Here is a 20,136-nt window from a genome sequence, read left to right on the forward strand (position 1 = left end):
AATTTGACAATGTGATTACTCAGATATTTGGCTGTGCAGTCATGTATGAACAGAATGTACACCGATGGGCTCAGCACATGGCCCTGGTGGGCACTTGTGTTGGGGATGCTGGGGAAGGAGAAGCAGTTGTACATCCCGATTATCTTAGATCCGTTGGTTAGGAAGTCCAACATCCAGTTGCACAGTGGTGTATTTAGACCGAGGGGTGGGAGTTTGTTCACCAGGGTCTATTGTAAAATAATGTTTAATATATATAGCACTAGGAATAGCAGTGTTTGATCAAGCACAGGTTGTAACTTGCCCTTGAGGCCAAGGAGGTCTGACAAAACTGATAATTAATGCTAAACTCCACTTCATGGTTGGAATCAGTCATTTAGACTGTTGGAAGTTGGCACAAGGAAAGTATTGTTTAAGACTTGCTACTGCATGCACAGAGGCCGAGGTTAAATCTTGGCACCTAGGAGACCACCTCCTTGGGATGAACACCATAATGGAAGCATCCCCTCCACATCAACTCAAATAGGGCAAATAGGATTAGTGCTGAGGGGCAATACGATTCACATGGATTGGTCTAACTCTAATACAACATCTCTATGTCCCACCTCTCAGGAGGGTTTTGACATGGAGTTAAGGAGGAAGAAGTACTTGGGACACACAGAAAAGCAGAGAGTTTATAACCATATAATAATTACAGCACGGAAACAGGCCATCTCGGCCCTTCTAGTCCGTGCCGAACTCTTACTCTCACCTAGTCCCACTGACCTGCACTCGGTCCATAACCTTCCATTCCTTTCCTGTCCATATATCTATCCAATTTAACTTTAAACGACAACATCAAACCTGCCTCAACCACTTCTGCTGGAAGCTCATTCCACACAGCCATCACTCTCTGAGTAACGAAGTTCCCCCTCATGTTACCCATAAAATTTTGCCCTTTAACTCTCAACTCATGTCCTCTTGTTTGAATCTTCCCCACTCTCAATGGAAAAAGCCTATCCACGTGAACTCTATTTATCCCCCTCATAATTTTAAACACCTCTATCAAGTCCCCCCTCAACCTTCTACGCTCCAAAGAATAAAGACCTAAAAAAGTTTAGGGGGTGGTTGCTAAGCCATGGCCAAAGACAGATGAAGTTGCTTGGAATCTGGGAGGTGGGACAGTTGGAGTGGCAAAAATGCCAAGCTTGTATTAATGGGGTGCAGCACAACCCAGACACAGGGTCAGTATCAAATGGAAGTTGCGGGGTTGGCGGGGGGCAATGCAGCAAAGTGCAGTGTAATCACAGAGTGCCACGGCATAGCTGAGTTTGCTCAGGGATAGGTAGGTGTGATCTTACATGGGATAGGGCAGAGTCATAGAGTGATACAGCATGGAAATAAATCCTTCAGCCCAAATGGCTCATCCATGCCGACCAAGTTGTCTACCTGAGCTAGTCTCACAGCTGCAGTTGGTCAGTATCCCTCTAACTTTTCCAATCCATGTCCGTCAGACATTGAAATTTTCCATCCCTCTACTGCTTCCTATAGCAGTTCTTTCTATATACCCACCTCTCTCTCTGTGAAAAGGTTTTCCCTGAGGCCCCCATTAAATCTTTCCCCTCTCATGTTATGCCCTCCAGGTTTAGAGGCTCCTACCCTGGAAAAAAATATCCTGACCATCCACTTCATCAATACTCCTCATGATTTTATAAGCCTCTCAGCTTCCTGTGCAGGGGTGTAGAAAGCTCCAGCCTCTCTTCTGATAGCTCAGGTGTCCATACAACAAGAATCTGAAGTTTATGAAGGGCAGTCAGAACATCCCCATTGAAAGTGATTGCAGAAGGGACAAGGAAAACCCAAGTTTTTAAAAAAATAGAGAACTGAAACAATGGGGAATAAATTTCTGTCCAACTGGAAATTGAGATCATCTGCTAACTGTGCTGCACAAACTTTTCTGCAATTCTACAACTAACTTGGTTCAGTCTGGATGAGCTCACATGCAAAAGATAGACTCACTTTAAATAAGATGCATTCCATCTACTCCAAACCTTTCAGGAATAAAAGAGCATATGTCACTTTTTATTTCAGATTGGAATGCTATTTTAAAAACCACTCAAAAATCAATAAAATTGTTGTTTATTAAACATGACTGTCTTCTAGTTCTAATAAATATAACTTGGATAAAACTGTGATTGTTTGCTGGTGCTTTTCTATGCATAATTTAGTGACAGAAAAAAAATTCTCTGCCCACATGCCAACTGAAAAAATAGAGTAATATAAATTAAGTGTGATAGCCTCCGTAACTGGCCAGCGCCCAAATGAGGAGTTAAATGGCTGTCATTATACTGTGAACAAATTCCTAATGCAAGACACACAGGCAGAATGTTTTTACTTTTTGCCACGTGTGTGGTTTCAGGCAGAGCCAAAGATGAGTGGGATAAAGTGCTGAATTCACAAGATTTTTACACTATAGGCATACATCCATTGACATGAACTCAGCTGAATGGATATATCTCAACTCACTGATCCCTGCTCTTATCTCTGCATCTTTACTGCAATTATTTCCCTCTCCAGCCTTATCAACACAGCTTCTCAAACTTCAGCAGAACTTAGAAACTTATTTAAGGAGACAATGAATATTTGGTTTTACCTCCATTGAAAGACAATAAGGCACTGTGAGCTAGTGTGAGGACTTTGGCATGAGAATATTATGACAAGCTTCAATGCAGACTGACATCAGTTTAGCATAGAACCTAAACTTGTGTGGGCAGCATAGCTCAGAATTGCAACATCTGGGAAGCCTTTAAACTTTTTAAATCTGCTCTTGACCTTGACTGAGTAATGTCTGGTCTGTCCTCCAGCCAAAATACAGAGTAGGGTGAAGGAGGGGGAGTGTGGATGGAATGAGGTGGAATAAGCACCATATAGATCATTACTCAGCAATCAATTGATACCAACTCTTCCCACTCCCTACCTCAGTTCTACATTTCCGTAGATTATTTACATTTTAAATGGATGTTCCTCAGAGAAAATGTGCTAATGTACCACCCCTATGGAATTCACATCCATTCTCTACATATTTTATTTTACATTTAGGCACAAACTAACTTAACACTTTGAACCCATTTCAAAGGTCTCTGGCTCCGCTGTATTCTGGTCGAGAGAGCTGTTGTAGAATGGAATTTGACAGCAATGAAAATTATTTTTGAGGGGTACATTTTATTTGAGACAGGATTGCAGGGGGTAATTCCCAAAATATAGTTAACTACACAAGTAGATGACTTCTGAGGGCACTAAGAGCCCTCGAGATATTGACGGGGCAGCCACTGCACGCATCATCTGAATATCCAAACATAAGCACCAGTGGATTTGAAATGATGGTTAAAGTGAGCGGGGAAACTCAGTCTGTAGTTAGATGACGAAGTATATATGACGGGCCACCAGCGAGGAAGAAGCGGTGATAGAGTTTAGCACAGAAAAGGTCCAGAGAGATGGTCTTTAGAAACGCAGAGGAGGAGGGGTGGAGGTTGGTTGCCCGAATCTGAGGTTCCGTCAGAACTAGACTGTTCTGGGGCACCTCAACGGCGAGGTGAAATCCAAGTAACAGCGTGAGTCCCGCTCAGTCTGCGGGGAAAGGCAAGAACAAAAAAATAATGATTTAGCCAACTGGAGAAGAAATACGCCGAAGTGCATCCGCTAAATCTAAACCCTCACAACTCTCTATTCCACATAGAACACGCATGGTTTAGTTGGTCTAAGTTTCTACACAAGACTTCCCTTAAATACATATGTAATGGAGGAAGTTACACAAAGTCGACATTACGCATCCCTGTGCATTGGGTCTGAAATAAAATTCAATGACGGGCTCCGAGCCCATCAACTCTTCGCACGATTAGGCAACGGCAGACGCATCTCAAAGTGTACAGAACTAGCATTTAAGCGGTCTGAGCGAAGCCTTCTCGGGTGGCTCGGCGAACTGTCATCAAGCTCCTGCAGTTGGAACTTTCAATCAGCCAGTTTCCTTGCAAGCACTGCAGCTTTCGATAAAAACAGCAAGTCTGCAAAGAAAGTACAACAAAATCCATCTTACCTTTCGCTTCATTTTGGGATCTTCCCAGATGTCAAACCAGCACTTGGATTGCAGGACACATTCGGCGTTGTGATCACAACCGGGTCATTGGTAAATCAGAGGGCAGTCTATTCAATGCACAGCTAAACTGCTGTGGACGTGGTTTTTACACAGCTCGCCTCTCACCCTGTCTCATCGCCTGTTACACTGACACAAAGCTCAACCCATTTACACACTGCCTTTTCATTGGCTCATGGGTAAATACAACCTCAGATTGCACAGGCAAAAGGTGGTGCTTCAAACTGAAAAAAATCTTTTAACAAGAACATTGTGAAAGAAACATCCTGTTTCAAGCTTGGAGTGAAGGAATTCTTTGTCAGATTAGACAGACATCAATAATAATATAAAATACAGGATCACAAAAGCAAGTCCTGGAAATCCTATTCCTGTGACCTAGCAACCATTAAGACCCTCCTCTAAAATGGATTCATTTCAAAGCCCTTCACCTCATGCCCCCCACATGAAATAGGCTAAGAAACAAAACCTTTTCTGTTTACAGTCTCTTCTATTGACATCTCCCGCTGACATCTTCTTCTTTCATTCAGTTTTTCTTTTGTTCGGTGTGAATTCAAAGCAATATGACATTCAGATTCCAGGCACCAGGGGGATAAGCGGCAGTTTTCTGACAAGACAGGGCTTTTGCAGACATCAACTCAAACTGTCCCTCACATATACACACACACCAGGCTCTACAAACCAACGTCATCATAATTTATAGTTACATTATAGTTTTCTAAGATTGCAAACACATGCACAGACCATCACACTTCAGCTCAGCCTGATTATAGATTCAGAAAGCATGGAAACCAGTCCTTTGGCCCAACTGGTCTGTGCTGGCCCTCTAAGTCAATCCCACTTGATCGTGTCAGGCCCATGTTGCTCGAAACTTTTCTTGTCAATGTACCTGTCCAAGTACCTTTTAAATGTTGTTAATGTAATTGCCTAAGCCACTTCCTCTGGCAGCTCATTCTACATACTGACCACACTCGGGGTGAAAAAGTTGCTCCTCAAGTTCCTTTAAAATCTCTCACCTTCGACCTTTAATTCTTGAATCCTCAACCCTGGGAAAAACATTGTGCATTCACCATATTAATGCTCCTCGGGATTTTATACACCTTAATTATTCTTGGCCTCTTCACCACTATGCCCTCTATCATTCAGAAGATATTCACACCCTCAGTTATGAGTGCTTAAAACACAATCCTTCTCTAGCTCTTCTCCCAAATGACAAATTTGAATTACAGTGTCTCTCTTTTGAGCAAGATAAGGGCAATCAGGTGTTAACTGGCTTCACTTAACTTTTGTATGAATGGGGATGAGGGTCACTGTAGAAAGATCAGGAGTATAAATCCCTCTCCGTATTGCATGTGTTGACCCACTGAGTTGAGTTCCTGTGGACCACAGGGGTCCTCACTAGAGATGCTGCTCACTGAATAAGACTTCTTCTAGAGGTGATACAGAGGCACAGCTAGGCAACTGCTGTCTCTCAGCTCCAGTGATATCTGAGTGAAAGTTGCATATTTTCTCTGTGACCACCTGTGTTTCTTCCCACAACCTAAAGGGTAGGTTAATTAGTGCTTGTATATTGTCCCCTGCTCACAGTATGTAGAAAGGTGGTCAAATCTGGGGTGAATTGATGGGAATATGGGGAGAATGAATTGGAAATAGTGTAAACATAGAAACATAGAAAATAGGTGCAGGAGTAGGCCATTCGGCCCTTCAAGCCTGCTCTACAATTCAGTATGATCGTGGCTGATCATCCAACTCAGAACCCTGCACCAGCCTTCCCTCCATACCCCCTGATCCCTTTAGCCACAAGGGCCATATCTAACTCCCTCTTAAATATAGCCAATGAACTGGCCTTAACTGTTTCCTGTGGCAGAGAATTCCACAGATTCACCACTCTCTGTGTGAAGAAGTTTTTCCTAATCTCGGTCCTAAAAGGTTTCCCCTTTATCCTCAAACTGTGACCTCAAACTAGGATTAATATAACACACACCAAATGCTGGAGGAGCTCATCAGGCCAGGCAGTAACTATAGAAAAGAGTAAACAGTCGGTGTATCAGGTCGAGACCCTTCATTGGGTTCTTAGTCTGAAAGTCCTGAAGAAGGGTCTTGGCTTGAAACATCAACAGTTTACTCTTTTCCATAGATGCTGCTTGGTTTGCTGAGTTCCTCCATCATTTTGTGTGTGTTGTTTTGGATTTCCAGCATCTGTCGATTTTCTCATGTTTAGGATTAGTGTAAGTGGGTGCTGGAGATTTTCGTGTAGATAAAGTCTTGTATGACTCTGTGACCCTCAGTCTCGTGAAGTATATAAGATCCTATTTTACCCTCTTACAGGGAGAGGATCATATTTTCTTGATATATATATCCTATTTTCCTTGAATCAGACTGAGCATTTTCTTCAGGTGCAGAAGGGGTTTAAGAACATTATCTGCAGCATGAGATTTCCAGTGCCCAATGCTCATGCTTTTTCTATGAAGCAAAGTTCAATAACAATATGTCACAAACACCAAAAAGCATATTACTGTGTGACAATACTGTGCAACAAAGATGGCAGAGTTAGCAACAAGAGTTGTTCATTTATTACTATGTTATTAATCCTATTGTGCTATAATTATCTAAATGGACCAGTCCAAAGAGGTGTTTATGTCTGTGGGGTGGAGGAGACCCCTATTGGAACAGACAGACAGACAGCAGTGCACAAACATTAGCACTGTGTTAACTTATTGACCACAAAATAAATTGCATGTGCTTATATGATGGTTCAAAGTACATTTATTATCAAAGCATGTATACATTATACAGTCTTGAGATTTGTCTCCTCACAGGCAGCCACAAAACAAAGGAACCCCAAAACGCATTCAAAAAAAGACCGTCAAACACCTAATGTGCAGAGGGAAAAGCTGTGCAAAGACTAAAGCAAATAGCATTCAGAACCTAAGTTTTAGAAAAGACACAGAGCCAGATGAATGGATGAATATCTGTACTTTTATTATCTGATCAAGACATTCCAAGATATTTAGAACCTGCACCATTAAACTGGTGATTATGAGTAATTATATCCACAATGTTTAAACAGCATTTCAACACGGGAACAGGAGCAGACAGTTCATTCATGTGAATCTGTTCAGTCATTCTTAAGTCATGGCTAATGGCTGTGGATAGATGCCCTTAACTTATTATCAAATTTGATCTTAAAAATATCTGTTACTCTAATATCCACAGCCTTTTAAGGAGTGAATTCCAGTCTTATACTAATCTTTGTGTGAAGAAGCGCTTCTGATTTTTCTCCTAAGTGATCTAAGTGTTTTTGCTCTTTTATTCTTAGTCCCTGCACCTGAAAAAAAAATGGTTCCTCTATACTCACGCAATCAAGTGCTTTAATCATTTTAAATGCCTGAATTAGATCACCCCTCAGGTGAGGGGATGGAACACAAATATATTCACTATCATTACAACTTAACACTTTAAACTAATCTCTCCCACATTCGCAATTTCGAGCCATGCTTGGAGGAGTATGTGAAATATTGTTGCCTTTTTTTGTCTAGCCCACACTGCTATCAAGATTAATTCTAGTGGGATGAATGATTGCTCATTATAAGTAGAAACCAAGAGAATAAGAGTAGCCATTGTCCAATTGAGCCGCTCTGCCATTTAATACAATAGCATTTCTCAGTCTCAATGCTCAAATTCCCATTCTCTCACCTTGATGCTTTTTGTCTAGAAATCTATGTACCTCCTCCTTAAATGTATTTGATGATGCTCTCTACAGCTTCCTGTAGTGGATAATGTCACGGGTACAACATTCTGGAGAAATTTGTTTTCATCTCATTCCTAAATGCCTTATCTCCTAACTAGGGAGTAATTCATGATTTACAGTCATATAGTCATAGAGAAGTACAGCACAGAAACAGGCCCTTTGGCTTATCTAGGCCATGCCGAAACCATTTAATATGCCTACTCCCATCGACTTGCACTGGGCCCACAGCACCCCCATATCTCTACTTTCCATCTCTTTAATGTTGAAATCAAGCTCACATCCACTTCTTGTGTTGGCAGCTTGTTCCACGCTCTCACAACCCTCTAACTGAAGAAGTTTCTCCTCATGTTCCCCTTAAACTACTCACTTTTCACCCTAACTTGTGGTTGTAGTCCCAACCAATATTTCTGTTCTGAAATATTAATGGATTAAAACATTAATGAGCTAAAATGGCTTATGACAAAAAAGACAATATTCACCCACTAGTGAATGTTTGTGAGGTTAAATTAAACTTAAACCTTTTCTTATGGTTAATCTAGTAACAGTTGGTATGCTGCATAACGCTAAGGGGCAGAAAACGCTGGTGGGAGTTGTGTACAGGCCACCTAACAGTAGTAGTGAGGTTGGGGATGGTATTAAACAGGAAATTAGAAATGTGTGCGATAAAGGAACTGCAGTTATAATGGGTGACTTCAATCTACATGTAGATTGGGTGAACCAAATTGGTAAGGGTGCTGAGGAAGAGGATTTCTTGGAATGTATGCGGGATAGTTCTCTGAACCAACATGTCGAGGAACCAACTAGAGAGCAGGCTATTCTAGACTGAGTATTGAGCAATGAGGAAGGGTTAACTAGCAATCTTGTTGTGAGAGGCCCCTTGGGTAAGGGTGACCATAATATGGTGGAATTCTTCATTAAGATGGAGAGTGACATAGTTAATTCAGAAACAAAGGTTCCGAACTTAAAGAAGGGTAACTTTGAAGGTATGAGACGTGAATTAGCAAAGACAGACTGGCAATTGACACTTAAAGGGTTGACGGTGGATATGCAATGGCAAGCATTTAAAGATCGCATGGATGAACTACAACAATTGTTCATCCCAGTTTGGCAAAAGAATAAATCAAGGAAGGTAGTGCACCCGTGGCTGACAAGGGAAATTAGGGATAGTATCAATTCCAAAGAAGATGCATACAAATTAGCCAGAAAAAGTGGCTCACCTGAGGACTGGGAGAAATTCAGAGTTCAGCAGAGGAGGACAAAGGGCTTAATTAGGAAGGGGGAAAAAGATTATGAGAGAAAACTGGCACGGAACATAAAAACTGACTGTAAAATCTTTTATAGATATGTGAAAAGAAAAAGATTGGTTAAGACAAATGTAGGTCCCCTACAGACAGAAACAGGTGAATTGATTATGGGGAGCAAGGACATGGCAGACCAATTGAATAATGACTTTGGTTCTGTCTTCACTAAGGAGGACATAACTAATCTTCCGGAAATAGTAGGGGACAGAGGGTCCAGTGAGATGGAGGAACTGAGGGAAATACATGTTAGTAGGGAAGTGGTGTTAGGTAAATTGAAGGGATTAAAGGCGGATAAATCCCCAGGGCCAGATGGTCTGCATCCCAGAGTGCTTAAGGAAATAGCCCAAGAAATACTGGATGCATTAGTGATAATTTTTCAAAACTCTTTAGATTCTGGACTAGTTCCTGAGGATTGGAGGGTGGCTAATGTAACCCCCTTTTTAAAAAAGGAGGGAGAGAGAAACCAGGGAATTATAGACTGGTTAGCCTAACATCGGTGGTGGGGAAACTGCTAGAGTCAGTTATCAAAGATGTGATAACAGCACATTTGGAAAGCGGTGAAATCATCGGACAAAGTCAGCATGGATTTGTGAAAGGAAAATCATGTCTGACGAATCTCACTGAATTTTTTGAGGATGTAACTAGTAGGGTGGATAGGGGAGAACCAGTGGATGTGGTATATTTGGATTTTCAAAAGGCTTTTGACAAGGTCTCACACAGGAGATTAGTGTGCAAACTTAAAGCACACGGTATTGGGGGTAAGGTATTGATGTGGATAGAGCATTGGTTGGCAGACAGGAAGCAAAGAGTGGGAATAAACGGGACCTTTTCAGAATGGCAGGCGGTGACTAGTGGGGTACTGCAAGGCTCAGTGCTGGGACCCCAGTTGTTTACAATATATATTAATGACTTGGATGAGGGAATTAAATGCAGCATCTCCAAGTTTGCGGATGACATGAAGCTGGGCGGCAGTGTTAGCTGTGAGGAGGATGCTAAGAGGATGCAGGGTGACTTGGATAGGTTGGGTGAGTGGGCAAATTCATGGCAGATGCAATTTAATGTGGATAAATGTGAAGTTATCCACTTTGGTGGCAAAAAGAGGAAAACAGATTATTATCTGAATGGTGGCCGATTAGGAAAAGGGGAGGTGCAACGAGACCTGGGTGTCATTATACACCAGTCATTGAAAGTGGGCATGCAGGTACAGTAGGCGGTGAAAAAGACGAATGGTATGCTGGCACTTATAGCGAGAGGATTCGAGTACAGGAGCAGGGAGGTACTACTGCAGTTGTACAAGGCCTTGGTGAGACCACACCTGGAGTATTGTGTGCAGTTTTGGTCCCCTAATCTGAGGAAAGACATCTTTGCCATAGAGGGAGTACAAGGAAGGTTCACCAGATTGGTTCCTGGGATGGCAGGACTTTCATATGATGAAAGACTGGATCAACTAGGCTTGTACTCTCTGGAATTTAGAAGATTGAGGGGGGATCTTATTGAAACATATAAAATCCTAAAGGGATTGGACAGGCTAGATGCAGGAAGATTGTTCCCGATGTTGGGGAAGTCCAGAACGAGGGGTCACAGTTTGAGGATCAAGGGGGAGCCTTTTAGGACCAAGATTAGGAAAAACTTCTTCACACAGAGAGTGGTGAATCTGTGGAATTCTCTGCCACAGGAAACAGTTGAGGCCAGTTCATTGGCTATATTTAAGAGGGAGTTAGATATGGCCCTTGTGGCTAAAGGGATCAGGGGGTATGGAGGGAAGGCTGGGGCGGGGTTCTGAGTTGGATGATCAGCCATGATCATAATAAATGGCGGTGCAGGCTCGAAGGGCCGAATGGCCTTCTCCTGCACCTATTTTCTATGTTTCTATGTTTCTATGTTCTAACATTTTATCTATTATATCTCCACCTGTAAAAATCTATCTGGAGATTTTCGCCTTTCGCAACTATGCAAATGTTTTGTAAAAAGAGGTCTGAATGTGGGAAACTGAAGGGTTAATAATAGAATTAGATTAAAAGCAGCTGCTTACATATTTTTTTCACAAAATAACCCTATATCAATACCCTGAGGATGGGAGTGTTTTAAAAGTGGATTGAACTAAAAAAAAAGAAACTGAAGAATTCAAGAGTCAACGAGTAAGAAATATTTAAACTATTTTTAAGTGCTTCCATGCCTGTACACAAAGGAAGAAAGTAGCTAACTGAAATGTGGGTCCTTTAGATACAGAGGTGAGGCCATATGACAGAACTATTAAACATATTTATATCAAAACATTATATTCAATATCACAAATGACCTGATTTGGTACAACCAAGCAAAGTTCACTGCCAAGAAGGCCCACCAGCACCTTTACTTCCTGAGAAAACCAAAGAAATTTGGTCTGTCCCCTAAAACCCTCACTAATTTTTATAGGTGCACCGTAGAAAGCATTCTTCTAGGGTGCATCACAACCTGGTATGGAAGTTGTCCGGTCCAAGACTGAAAGAAGCTGCAGAAGATCGTGAACATGACGCAGCACATCACACAAACCAATCTTCCGTCCTTGGGCTCACTTTACACCGCACGCTGTCGGAGCAGTGCTGCCAGAATAATCAAGGTCACGACCCACCCAGCCAACAGACTTTTCGTCCTTCTTCCCTCTGGAAGAAGGTTCAGGAGCTTGAAGACTCGTATGGCCAGATCTGGGAACAGCTTCTTTCCAACTGTGATAAGACTGCTGAATGGATCCTGACCCGGATCTGAGCCATACCCTCCAAATATCCAGACCTGCCTCTCGTTTTTTTTTGCACTACCTTACTGCCCATTTTTCTATTTTCTATTTATGATTTATAATTTAAAGTTTTAGTATTTACTAATTTTAACTATCTTTAATATCTTTAATATTTAATATTTGTAATCCAGGGAGTATGAAGCGCAGAATCAAATATCTCTGTGATGACTGTACGTTCTAGTATCAATTGTTTGGCGACAATAAAGTATAAAGTGTAAAGTATTTTTTACTACAATAAATACAGTGCACTAAACATAAGTTTAATGAGAGTTAAAAACTTAAAGAGAATGTGTTGGAGAAATTAAGACTACTGAAAGCTAATAAAATAATTTGGAGCAACATACACAGAATGCTGGAGGAACAAGAGGATAAATACGAGAGGACATGGCTTTAGCGTGAAAGGGGAAAGGTTTAGGGGGAACATTAGGGGAAACTTCACTCAGAGAGTGGTGGGAGTGTGGAACGAGCTGCCATCTGACGTGATAAATGCGGGCTCACACCTAAGTTTTAAGAATAGGTACATGGATGGGAGAGGTCTGGAGGGTTATGGACTGGGTGCAGGTCAGTGGGACTAGCGGAATAATGTTTCAGCACAGACCAGAAGGGCCGAATGGCCTGTTTTCTGTGCTGTAGTGTTCTATGGTTCTATGATTCTATGGAACTCAGCAGACCAGGCAGCATCAATGGAAAAGAATACAGTCAACGTTTTGGGCCAAGACCCTTCGGCAGGACAGGTTGCTCAGATTTCCAGCATCTGTAGATTTTCTCTTGAAAATAAATTGGACCTGATAGCTTGGATCCTGAGGTACAAAAAGGATGTATATGAAGACTAGAAAGGCTGGGAACCTGTGAGCTTATTTGCTTTGCTGAAAATAACAAATAAGTGGAATAACTTTTAAATTGATACAAAATAGTACGAATGATGCACAAGGAACACAGGAGTATACAATAGAAGACATTGTTTGGAAGGTAAATAGTATGTTGACATTAGATCTGCACTCCCACTGAATGTCTTGACAAATGCAACAACAAGATCAAAGGAAATATGCATGTCTAACTAAAGGGAAAGAGAGAAACCTCAGGGCTTTTGCTGTCATTTTCCAGGTGTTTTTACAGTATGTGACAACATATAGAGGCAGCAGCTTTTGGATCAGGGTAGTAAGGATTTCTCTGTATACCAGGGTGTTACATTACTTTATATATGTGATGGGCAGGGGTCAGAGTAAGGAGAAGGTGAGTGATTAGGGCAGAGAAGATTGATTCATTTTAAATATTTCCTACTCCCCCTCATCATTTCCCCAATGTCTCTCTCTGCCTCAGTCAACCTTTTTAGTGTTACAAACTGCTACAATTCCTTAATGACAATGACGTGCTCCTGTTAATTTTTAATTACCACAGGAATTTTCAGGAGACTGGTCCCACCTCAAAAATTTCCAACAGAAGGAAGGACTGATTTGCAAAAATATTAAATGATCTTAAAAAGAGAGATAAGAAGATGCCCTGGATTTCTGGACAGCATATGAATGTGAGGCAACATGATCCAGAAAACTTGGAGGCAAAAAAAAAATGCCCTTGTTTGAAACTCTGCCTGCACCACCACTGATTATTATGAACAGAATGAAGTTTACTTAAATCTCATGCATACGTCTGCCAAGAAGAGGCTTGGCTAAAAGCAGCAGTCTGGTTCATTGCAGATGGCAGTAGGAATCTGTGGCATGCTGAGGCAAGTGCACAGGAATGCACACAACAGCCTGATGCCTGACAGCTTTTCATGAACGGTAGTAACTCTTCAGGGATTGAAACTCAGTGTTTTGAATCTTGAGCCTGTGTACATTCTCCACACAGGCATACCAGAGCTGTTGTTTTCATAACTTTGCAAACTCCCTTTGGAGAATATTGTGAGCTATTGGAAGAATTCAGTGCTTGGTTTTCGGTCTGGCAGGTGTGAACACTCCTCTGTGGCAAGAAGAACCTCAGTATCGGGTTGGTTCTTGTTTTGTGGTGGGATAGTTTTACAGGTTAAGAAACTAGGATGTTTACCTTTACCCACACTCATCAAATATATAAAATCTACCAGCTGCCGATACAGAATTCAGTGCTGCAACTGTGTGGAGAGTTTAAATCCTGCATCCCTGAATTTGATGTGGAAGTATAACCAGTAGGCTGGAGTCAGGCTTTATTACGAATGTGGTTCTGAAACTGGAGCTTGGCTTACAACTTAAGTAGTTCCTGTGATGATACATTAATGGCCAATGAAGATTTTATTTAAATACCTTCCTGAGGCCTAACATGTTTGCAATGCACCATAAACCTTTCACAGTGGAAGGCCGTCTCTTAGTATGCAGTCACTGTAGGACCCTGTCTAGGGCCAGGTCAGGGGGAGGGGAGAATGTTTGTAGGAACGGAAGGTGGGCTGGGGGGTGGTGTTGTGGTTTGGGGCATGGATGGACATGCAATGTGTTGCTAGAGATTAACAAGTGAGTTAAGTAAGGAATGGCTACCAGGTAGGGACAGAGAAAGAGTCAGGCTGGAAGGTCAATACTCGATCGAAGATGAGAATTGGTTGATAGGGAATGGTACAAGGGGATATTGGGGGAACAGTCAACAAACAAATAAGTGCTGATGCAGTCTTTTTACATAAAACATTGACAATTCCTTGTCTCTAATGGATGCTACTTGATCTGCAGAGTTCCTCTCGCAGATTATTTTCTGCTCTGTATTACAACATCTGCAATCTTTGGCATCTCTTGGATACCGACAGAGAATTAGTTTCCAGGAATTGGAAATGGAACTAGGGCAAAGGCTGGATTAGGTAGATTGGGGGCTGAGTAATCATTAGGGGGTGTTTGGGGCCATGATGAAGAGCCAGAAGTGATTAAGTAGTAGGAAAGGGGTTGGAAGAAGTGTAGATGTCATGAGATGCACAAGAATTGATAAATCCAAAGAGCCAGATAGTTTCTACCAGTTTGCGATAGGAAGCAAGGGAGGAGAAAGCTGGGGCCCTGATGGAGAGTTTTGCATCATTGTTAGCTGATGAAGACTGAAGGGTAGCAGGGATAAACTCAGTAACAACAGGTCAGTGAGCTTTACTTCAGGAAATTATTGGAGAGAATCCTAAAGGATAGGATTTGGACTTTTGGAAGGAGTATGTATAAGTATAGTCATACATGGCTTTGCGCTGTGGTGATCTTGCCTTACTAATTTGATTGAGATTTTTGCTTTCAGCTCATAATGTCTCTGCAGATGATCTTTACTGATTCCATTCACCGGGACTTGGTCCACAGCTTTCCACATCATAGCAATTCAAGTGCTTGTCCTGATGCTTCTTAAATGTTGTGAGAATGCTTGCTTATGCAGTCTCCCCTCATAACCTAAACATTTCATCACAGGCTGGAGTATTGTATGCACTTCTGATTGCTTCCTAGAAGAAGAAGAACATGATTTCACTGGCGAGGCTGCAGAGAGAATTCATCAGGAAGAATCTCCTCTGGGATGGAATTTTTTTAGTTATGAGGAGATACTGGATAGGCTGGTTTTTTCTTTCTTGAAGAGGAAGCAGAGGGGTCTGATAGTGGAGTACAAAATTATATGAAGCTTTGATGTTGGAAGTTAGTAAGAAATGTTTCTCCATGTTAGAGGTGTCTGAGACCAAAATATCTGAAGCATATGTTTAAAGTGAGGAGCAAGGGGTTTAAAGTTCAAAGTTAAAAATTAAGCTTTTATCAAAATCACCATCTACAACCCTGGGATTCATTTTCTTGTGAGCATTCATAGTAAACACAACGAAACACAACGTTTCCGACACCGACGTTTGTCTGTGCAGCTCAACAGGTGTGCATTCTGAGGTGACTCAGCAGTCTGATTCCAGAAAGGCATTGAAAGTGAGGGCAGGTAAACCGTCCGGCCACTCTTGGAGCAAAGATGTAGCCATTTTTCCCCTCTGCCTCGAGCAGCAATCGAATCTGCACGGTGACTATTCTCAGAGTTGTTGGACACTTGTCCTATGAGGGCACACCATCCAGTCCGGTCCTGAGCACTCCACTCAAGGTACTTAGTTACAATGTCAGTATGCGTGAGGCTGGCTTTCACACAGTCCTTGAACCTTTTACGAGGTCTCCACCTCTCTGTATAGGAATTGTTTGGGAATACTGAAATCCTCCATGTGTATAACATGCCCTGTCCAGTGAAGCTGGTCTTGTGGGATCATTGCTTCTATGCTTCTACTCTCTGCTCTTTCAAGGACTTCCAGGTTAGTGACATGGTCCTGCCAATGGATGCCCAGGATTCATTTCAGGCTATGTGTATGGAAGGCTTCCAGCATTTTAAGGTGCCTTCTGTATATGGTCTAGGTTTCACAGCCATATAACCATATAACAATTACAGCACGGAAACAGGCCATCTCGGCTAAGGATGATATAATAGACTAAGGACGACCGCTTTGTACACCTTGAGTTTCGTGGCTTTTTGCATGTTATGCTGGCTTAGTACACGTGAATGCAAGTACCGGAGGGCTTGACTGACCTTGCAAATCCTAGCACTGATTCCTTTGTCTAGGGAGCCATCACTAGAAGTAACACTTCTGAGGTATCTGAATTCCTCCATTGTTCTAAGCTGTGCACCTTCAACGCAGATGGACGGGGTGGGTGCCGCAGACATTGGACCGAGTTAAAACAGGACTTCCGTCTTTTGTAGGCTGATGGTGAGGCTGAATAGATGAGTGGCTTCTGTTAACAAGCAGCTGAAGATCGGCTTCTGTGTGGGCCGTAAGGGGACAATCATCAGCGTAAAGGGCTTCTCAAATGAGATTACTGAACATTTTTGCACAGCCCTCAGGTAATGCAAATCAAAAAGTGATCTGTCCATCGTGTACCTTATACATATCCCACGTTGTACGGTACTGAATGCACGGTGTAGTACAGATGTGAGGAACAGATGACAAAGTGCATGCATCAGTATGGACCCTCTCTTCACTCCACTTAAAATACTGAATTGCATCGAAGTCTCCCCATTCAACAGAACAAGGCCACTCATGTTATTGTAAAAGAGATGGACGGGGATGACGAATCTGCACAGGCACCCAAGTTTTGGCAGCACTCGCCATAAGGACTCCCTGTCGACTGTATCGAAGAAGGCAAGGAGTTGCAAATTCTTTCCAGTACACTTCTCTTGAACCTGACAAACGGTGAAAACCATGTCCATAGTACTACAGCCTAGGCGAAAACCACATTGTGCCTCAGGAAGATTCACCTTTGATATGTTGGCAATTAAGTGGTAGAGAATAATGTGAGCTAAGATCTCCCCCCTCCCTGACAGACAGGAGAGATATGCTCAGGTAGTTGCTGCAGTGAGCTCTGCTACCCTCGCTCTTGAACAGTGGAACAGTCATGGCATACCTAAAGTCCTCAGGCATGTCTTCTTCCTCCCATATGCTTGTCAGGATGTCGTGGAACACTGTGACTACTAGGGGGTCTTCTGACTTAAAGAGCTCATTAGGAGTTCTATCCCTCCCTGGGGCCTTACCAGAGTTTGTCTGAGAAATGGCTTTCGTAAATTCATCCAGGGTAGGAGGGAGGTCAAGGGTGTTGATAACAGGCTTCTGGGGGATCTGATCAAGCCCGGTTTGATTTACAGTACCCGACCTGTTGAATAGGTTACTAAAATATTCTCTCCATCTCTCGTTGGTGTTACTCCTAGCCTTATGCAGGCTTTTACCATCTGTTGATAAGATGGGCATGTGATTTGATTTGCGCTGTCCATAGATTATTTGATAGCCCTGCAGAACATCTTCCAGTTTTTTTGTGTCAGTGTAGCACTGAACTTCTTCCATGCATCGTGCACTCTGTGCTTGTCTCTGGAGGTGCTTAAGCTGATCGCATTTCAAAAAACAGGACAAGTCATTCTGCCATGCAATAAATGCTTTCTGCTTTTCCCACAAGATCTCGGTGATGTTCTCGTCATTTTCATCAAACTAATCTTGGTGGTTCCATTTCTAGTCCACACAACAAGATGGACAAACAAACAATGCGCAAAAGACAACAAACTGTATAAATACAAAAGAAAAAAATGATAATTATAATAAATAAATAAACAATAAATATTGAGAACATGAGGAGGAGAGTCCTTGAAATTGGTTGTGGGGATAGTTCAGTGTTAAGATGAGTGAAGTTGAGTGAAGTTATCCCCTCTGGTTCAAGAGCCTGAAAGTTGAGGGGTAATAACCGTTCCTGAACCTGGTGATTTGTGTCCTAAAACTCCTGTACCTCTTTCCTGATGGCAGCAGCAAGAAGAGAGCATGGACTGAATAGTGGGGTGGTCCTTGATGATGGATGCTGCTTTCTTGTGACAGTGCTCCATGTAGATGCGCGCAATGATCTGAGGAAGAATTATTTCGCCCAGAATGTGGTTGAATTGTAGAATGCATTCCCTGTGAAGATGCTTGACGTAATTACCCCACATCATCTAAGAAGTTTCTGAACAAGAACTTGAATCACCAAGGCAATGTGGGATTAGTATAGGTAGGTACATGATAGTCAACATGGATATGTTGGACTGATGGGCTGGTTTCTGAGCTGCATGGCACTAAGCTAAGCTAGCATCCTGATAAATCTCCTCTACACCCTCTTCAATGCAATCATGTCCTTCCTATAGTGGGGTGAACAGATCTGCACATAATAATCCAGCTGTGACTTAACCGAACTATTAAAGTTGTACCTAGTAGGCCTCTCTGCTATTATGATTTTAAAAATCAGACTAATGAAGGCATGTATTTTGCTGTCTTTTTTCAGTACCCTATCTACCTATGCTGCCATCTTCAGGCATCTCTGGAATTATACAACAAGGCCCCTTGGTCCCTCAATACCACTTTACACCCTTCCATTCGTTCATAGTGTATGTCCAACCCTGATTAGACCCCTCGAGTGCATCATCTGCACTTATCAGGATTAAATGCCATCTGCCACTGTCCTACCCAATTTACCAGCTGGTCACTATCATTCAGCATCCTAAAACTACCATCTCCCCTCTCTAACAACACTACCAATATTCATGTCATTTGAAAAATTTACTAATGATACCGCCTACATTTACAACTAAGTCATTAATGTATATCAGAAGCAGATTTTCAATCTCAAAAGTAACCCTCTACTCTCACTCTCTGTCTCCTACTTCCAACCAATTTTGGATCCATTTTGCTGATTTGCCTTTTATTTCTTAGCCTCCCATTTGGGACCATTTGAAGTCTATGCAAACTTCTACATAAAATATACTCAGTCAGACAGAATCTCAAATCAACTGTATGTCATTATTCTTTGCAAAAATCTTTTTAAAATTTGCTAAACTACTGTATATGTCATCTGTTTGAATAACAAATTTTACATTGCAATCCTACATTTTAAGGTTCAACATATTAATGTAGAAACAGCAAAATTAATCAAATGACGGACTGTACATCCCATCACATGAAAATGTTCCAATCAGAATCAAGTTTAATATCATTGGCATACAGTATGTTATGAAATTTGTTGTTTGAGGCGCATTATATTGCAATAGAGAAAAAAGCTATAACTTACAATAAGAAAAAAATATATAAATTAAGTGACTGGTGAAAAAAGAGAGCAAAATATTGAGGTAGTGTTCATGACTTAGTTCATTGTCTGCTCAGGAATCTGATGGTGGAGGGGAAGAAACATTGCATGTATGTCTTCAGACTCCTGTACATCTTATACCTTCTTCTTGATGGCAAGAGGTCAAGTCCTGAGTGATGGGGATCCTTAATGATGGACACCACCTTTCTGAGACATTGCCTTTTGAAGACGTCCTTGATACTGGGGAGGTTAGTGCCCATGATGGAGCTGGCTGAGTTTGCAACCCTCTGTAGCTCTTTCCAATCCTGTGCAGTGGCCCCTCCATACCAGATGATGATGCAACAGGAGCAGCGCTGAGGTGGTGCTTGCTGGTGCTATAGCACCAGCAGAAATTACAATAGCACCACCAAGAAATTAACTGAAATTTGACATACAAATTGCAGCTGCTTTGCTTTCTCTGTATAGTTTTGAATACAGCTTGTTTCTCCAGTTGTTCTAGTGAAACAGCACCCACAATTACCATAGTACCCACGCAGCAATAAAGTTATAAACTCTCTGCTGATCTGAGATCAGATCCACTCTAAACTTCTGCTTATTCGTTCGTT

General features: G+C 41.9%; 1 protein-coding gene across 3 annotated transcripts in view; it reads right to left on the minus strand.

Annotated features, from left to right (window-relative positions):
* Positions 1-4,234, minus strand: part of nedd9 (neural precursor cell expressed, developmentally down-regulated 9) — a 103,929-nt gene extending 99,695 nt beyond the window's left edge. For all 3 annotated transcript variants that reach the window (XM_063069957.1, XM_063069955.1, XM_063069956.1), the window contains exon 1: positions 4,070-4,234. Coding sequence is in view for 1 of the 3 variants with exons in the window: in XM_063069956.1 (XP_062926026.1) it covers positions 4,070-4,081 (12 nt within the window). In the remaining 2 variants the exon portion in view is untranslated. The remainder of the gene's footprint in view (positions 1-4,069) is intronic.
* Positions 4,235-20,136: the final 15,902 nt, after the last annotated feature.

This window comes from Mobula hypostoma, chromosome 17, assembly GCF_963921235.1.
Source record: "Mobula hypostoma chromosome 17, sMobHyp1.1, whole genome shotgun sequence".
Taxonomy (NCBI): Eukaryota; Metazoa; Chordata; class Chondrichthyes; order Myliobatiformes; family Myliobatidae; genus Mobula; species Mobula hypostoma.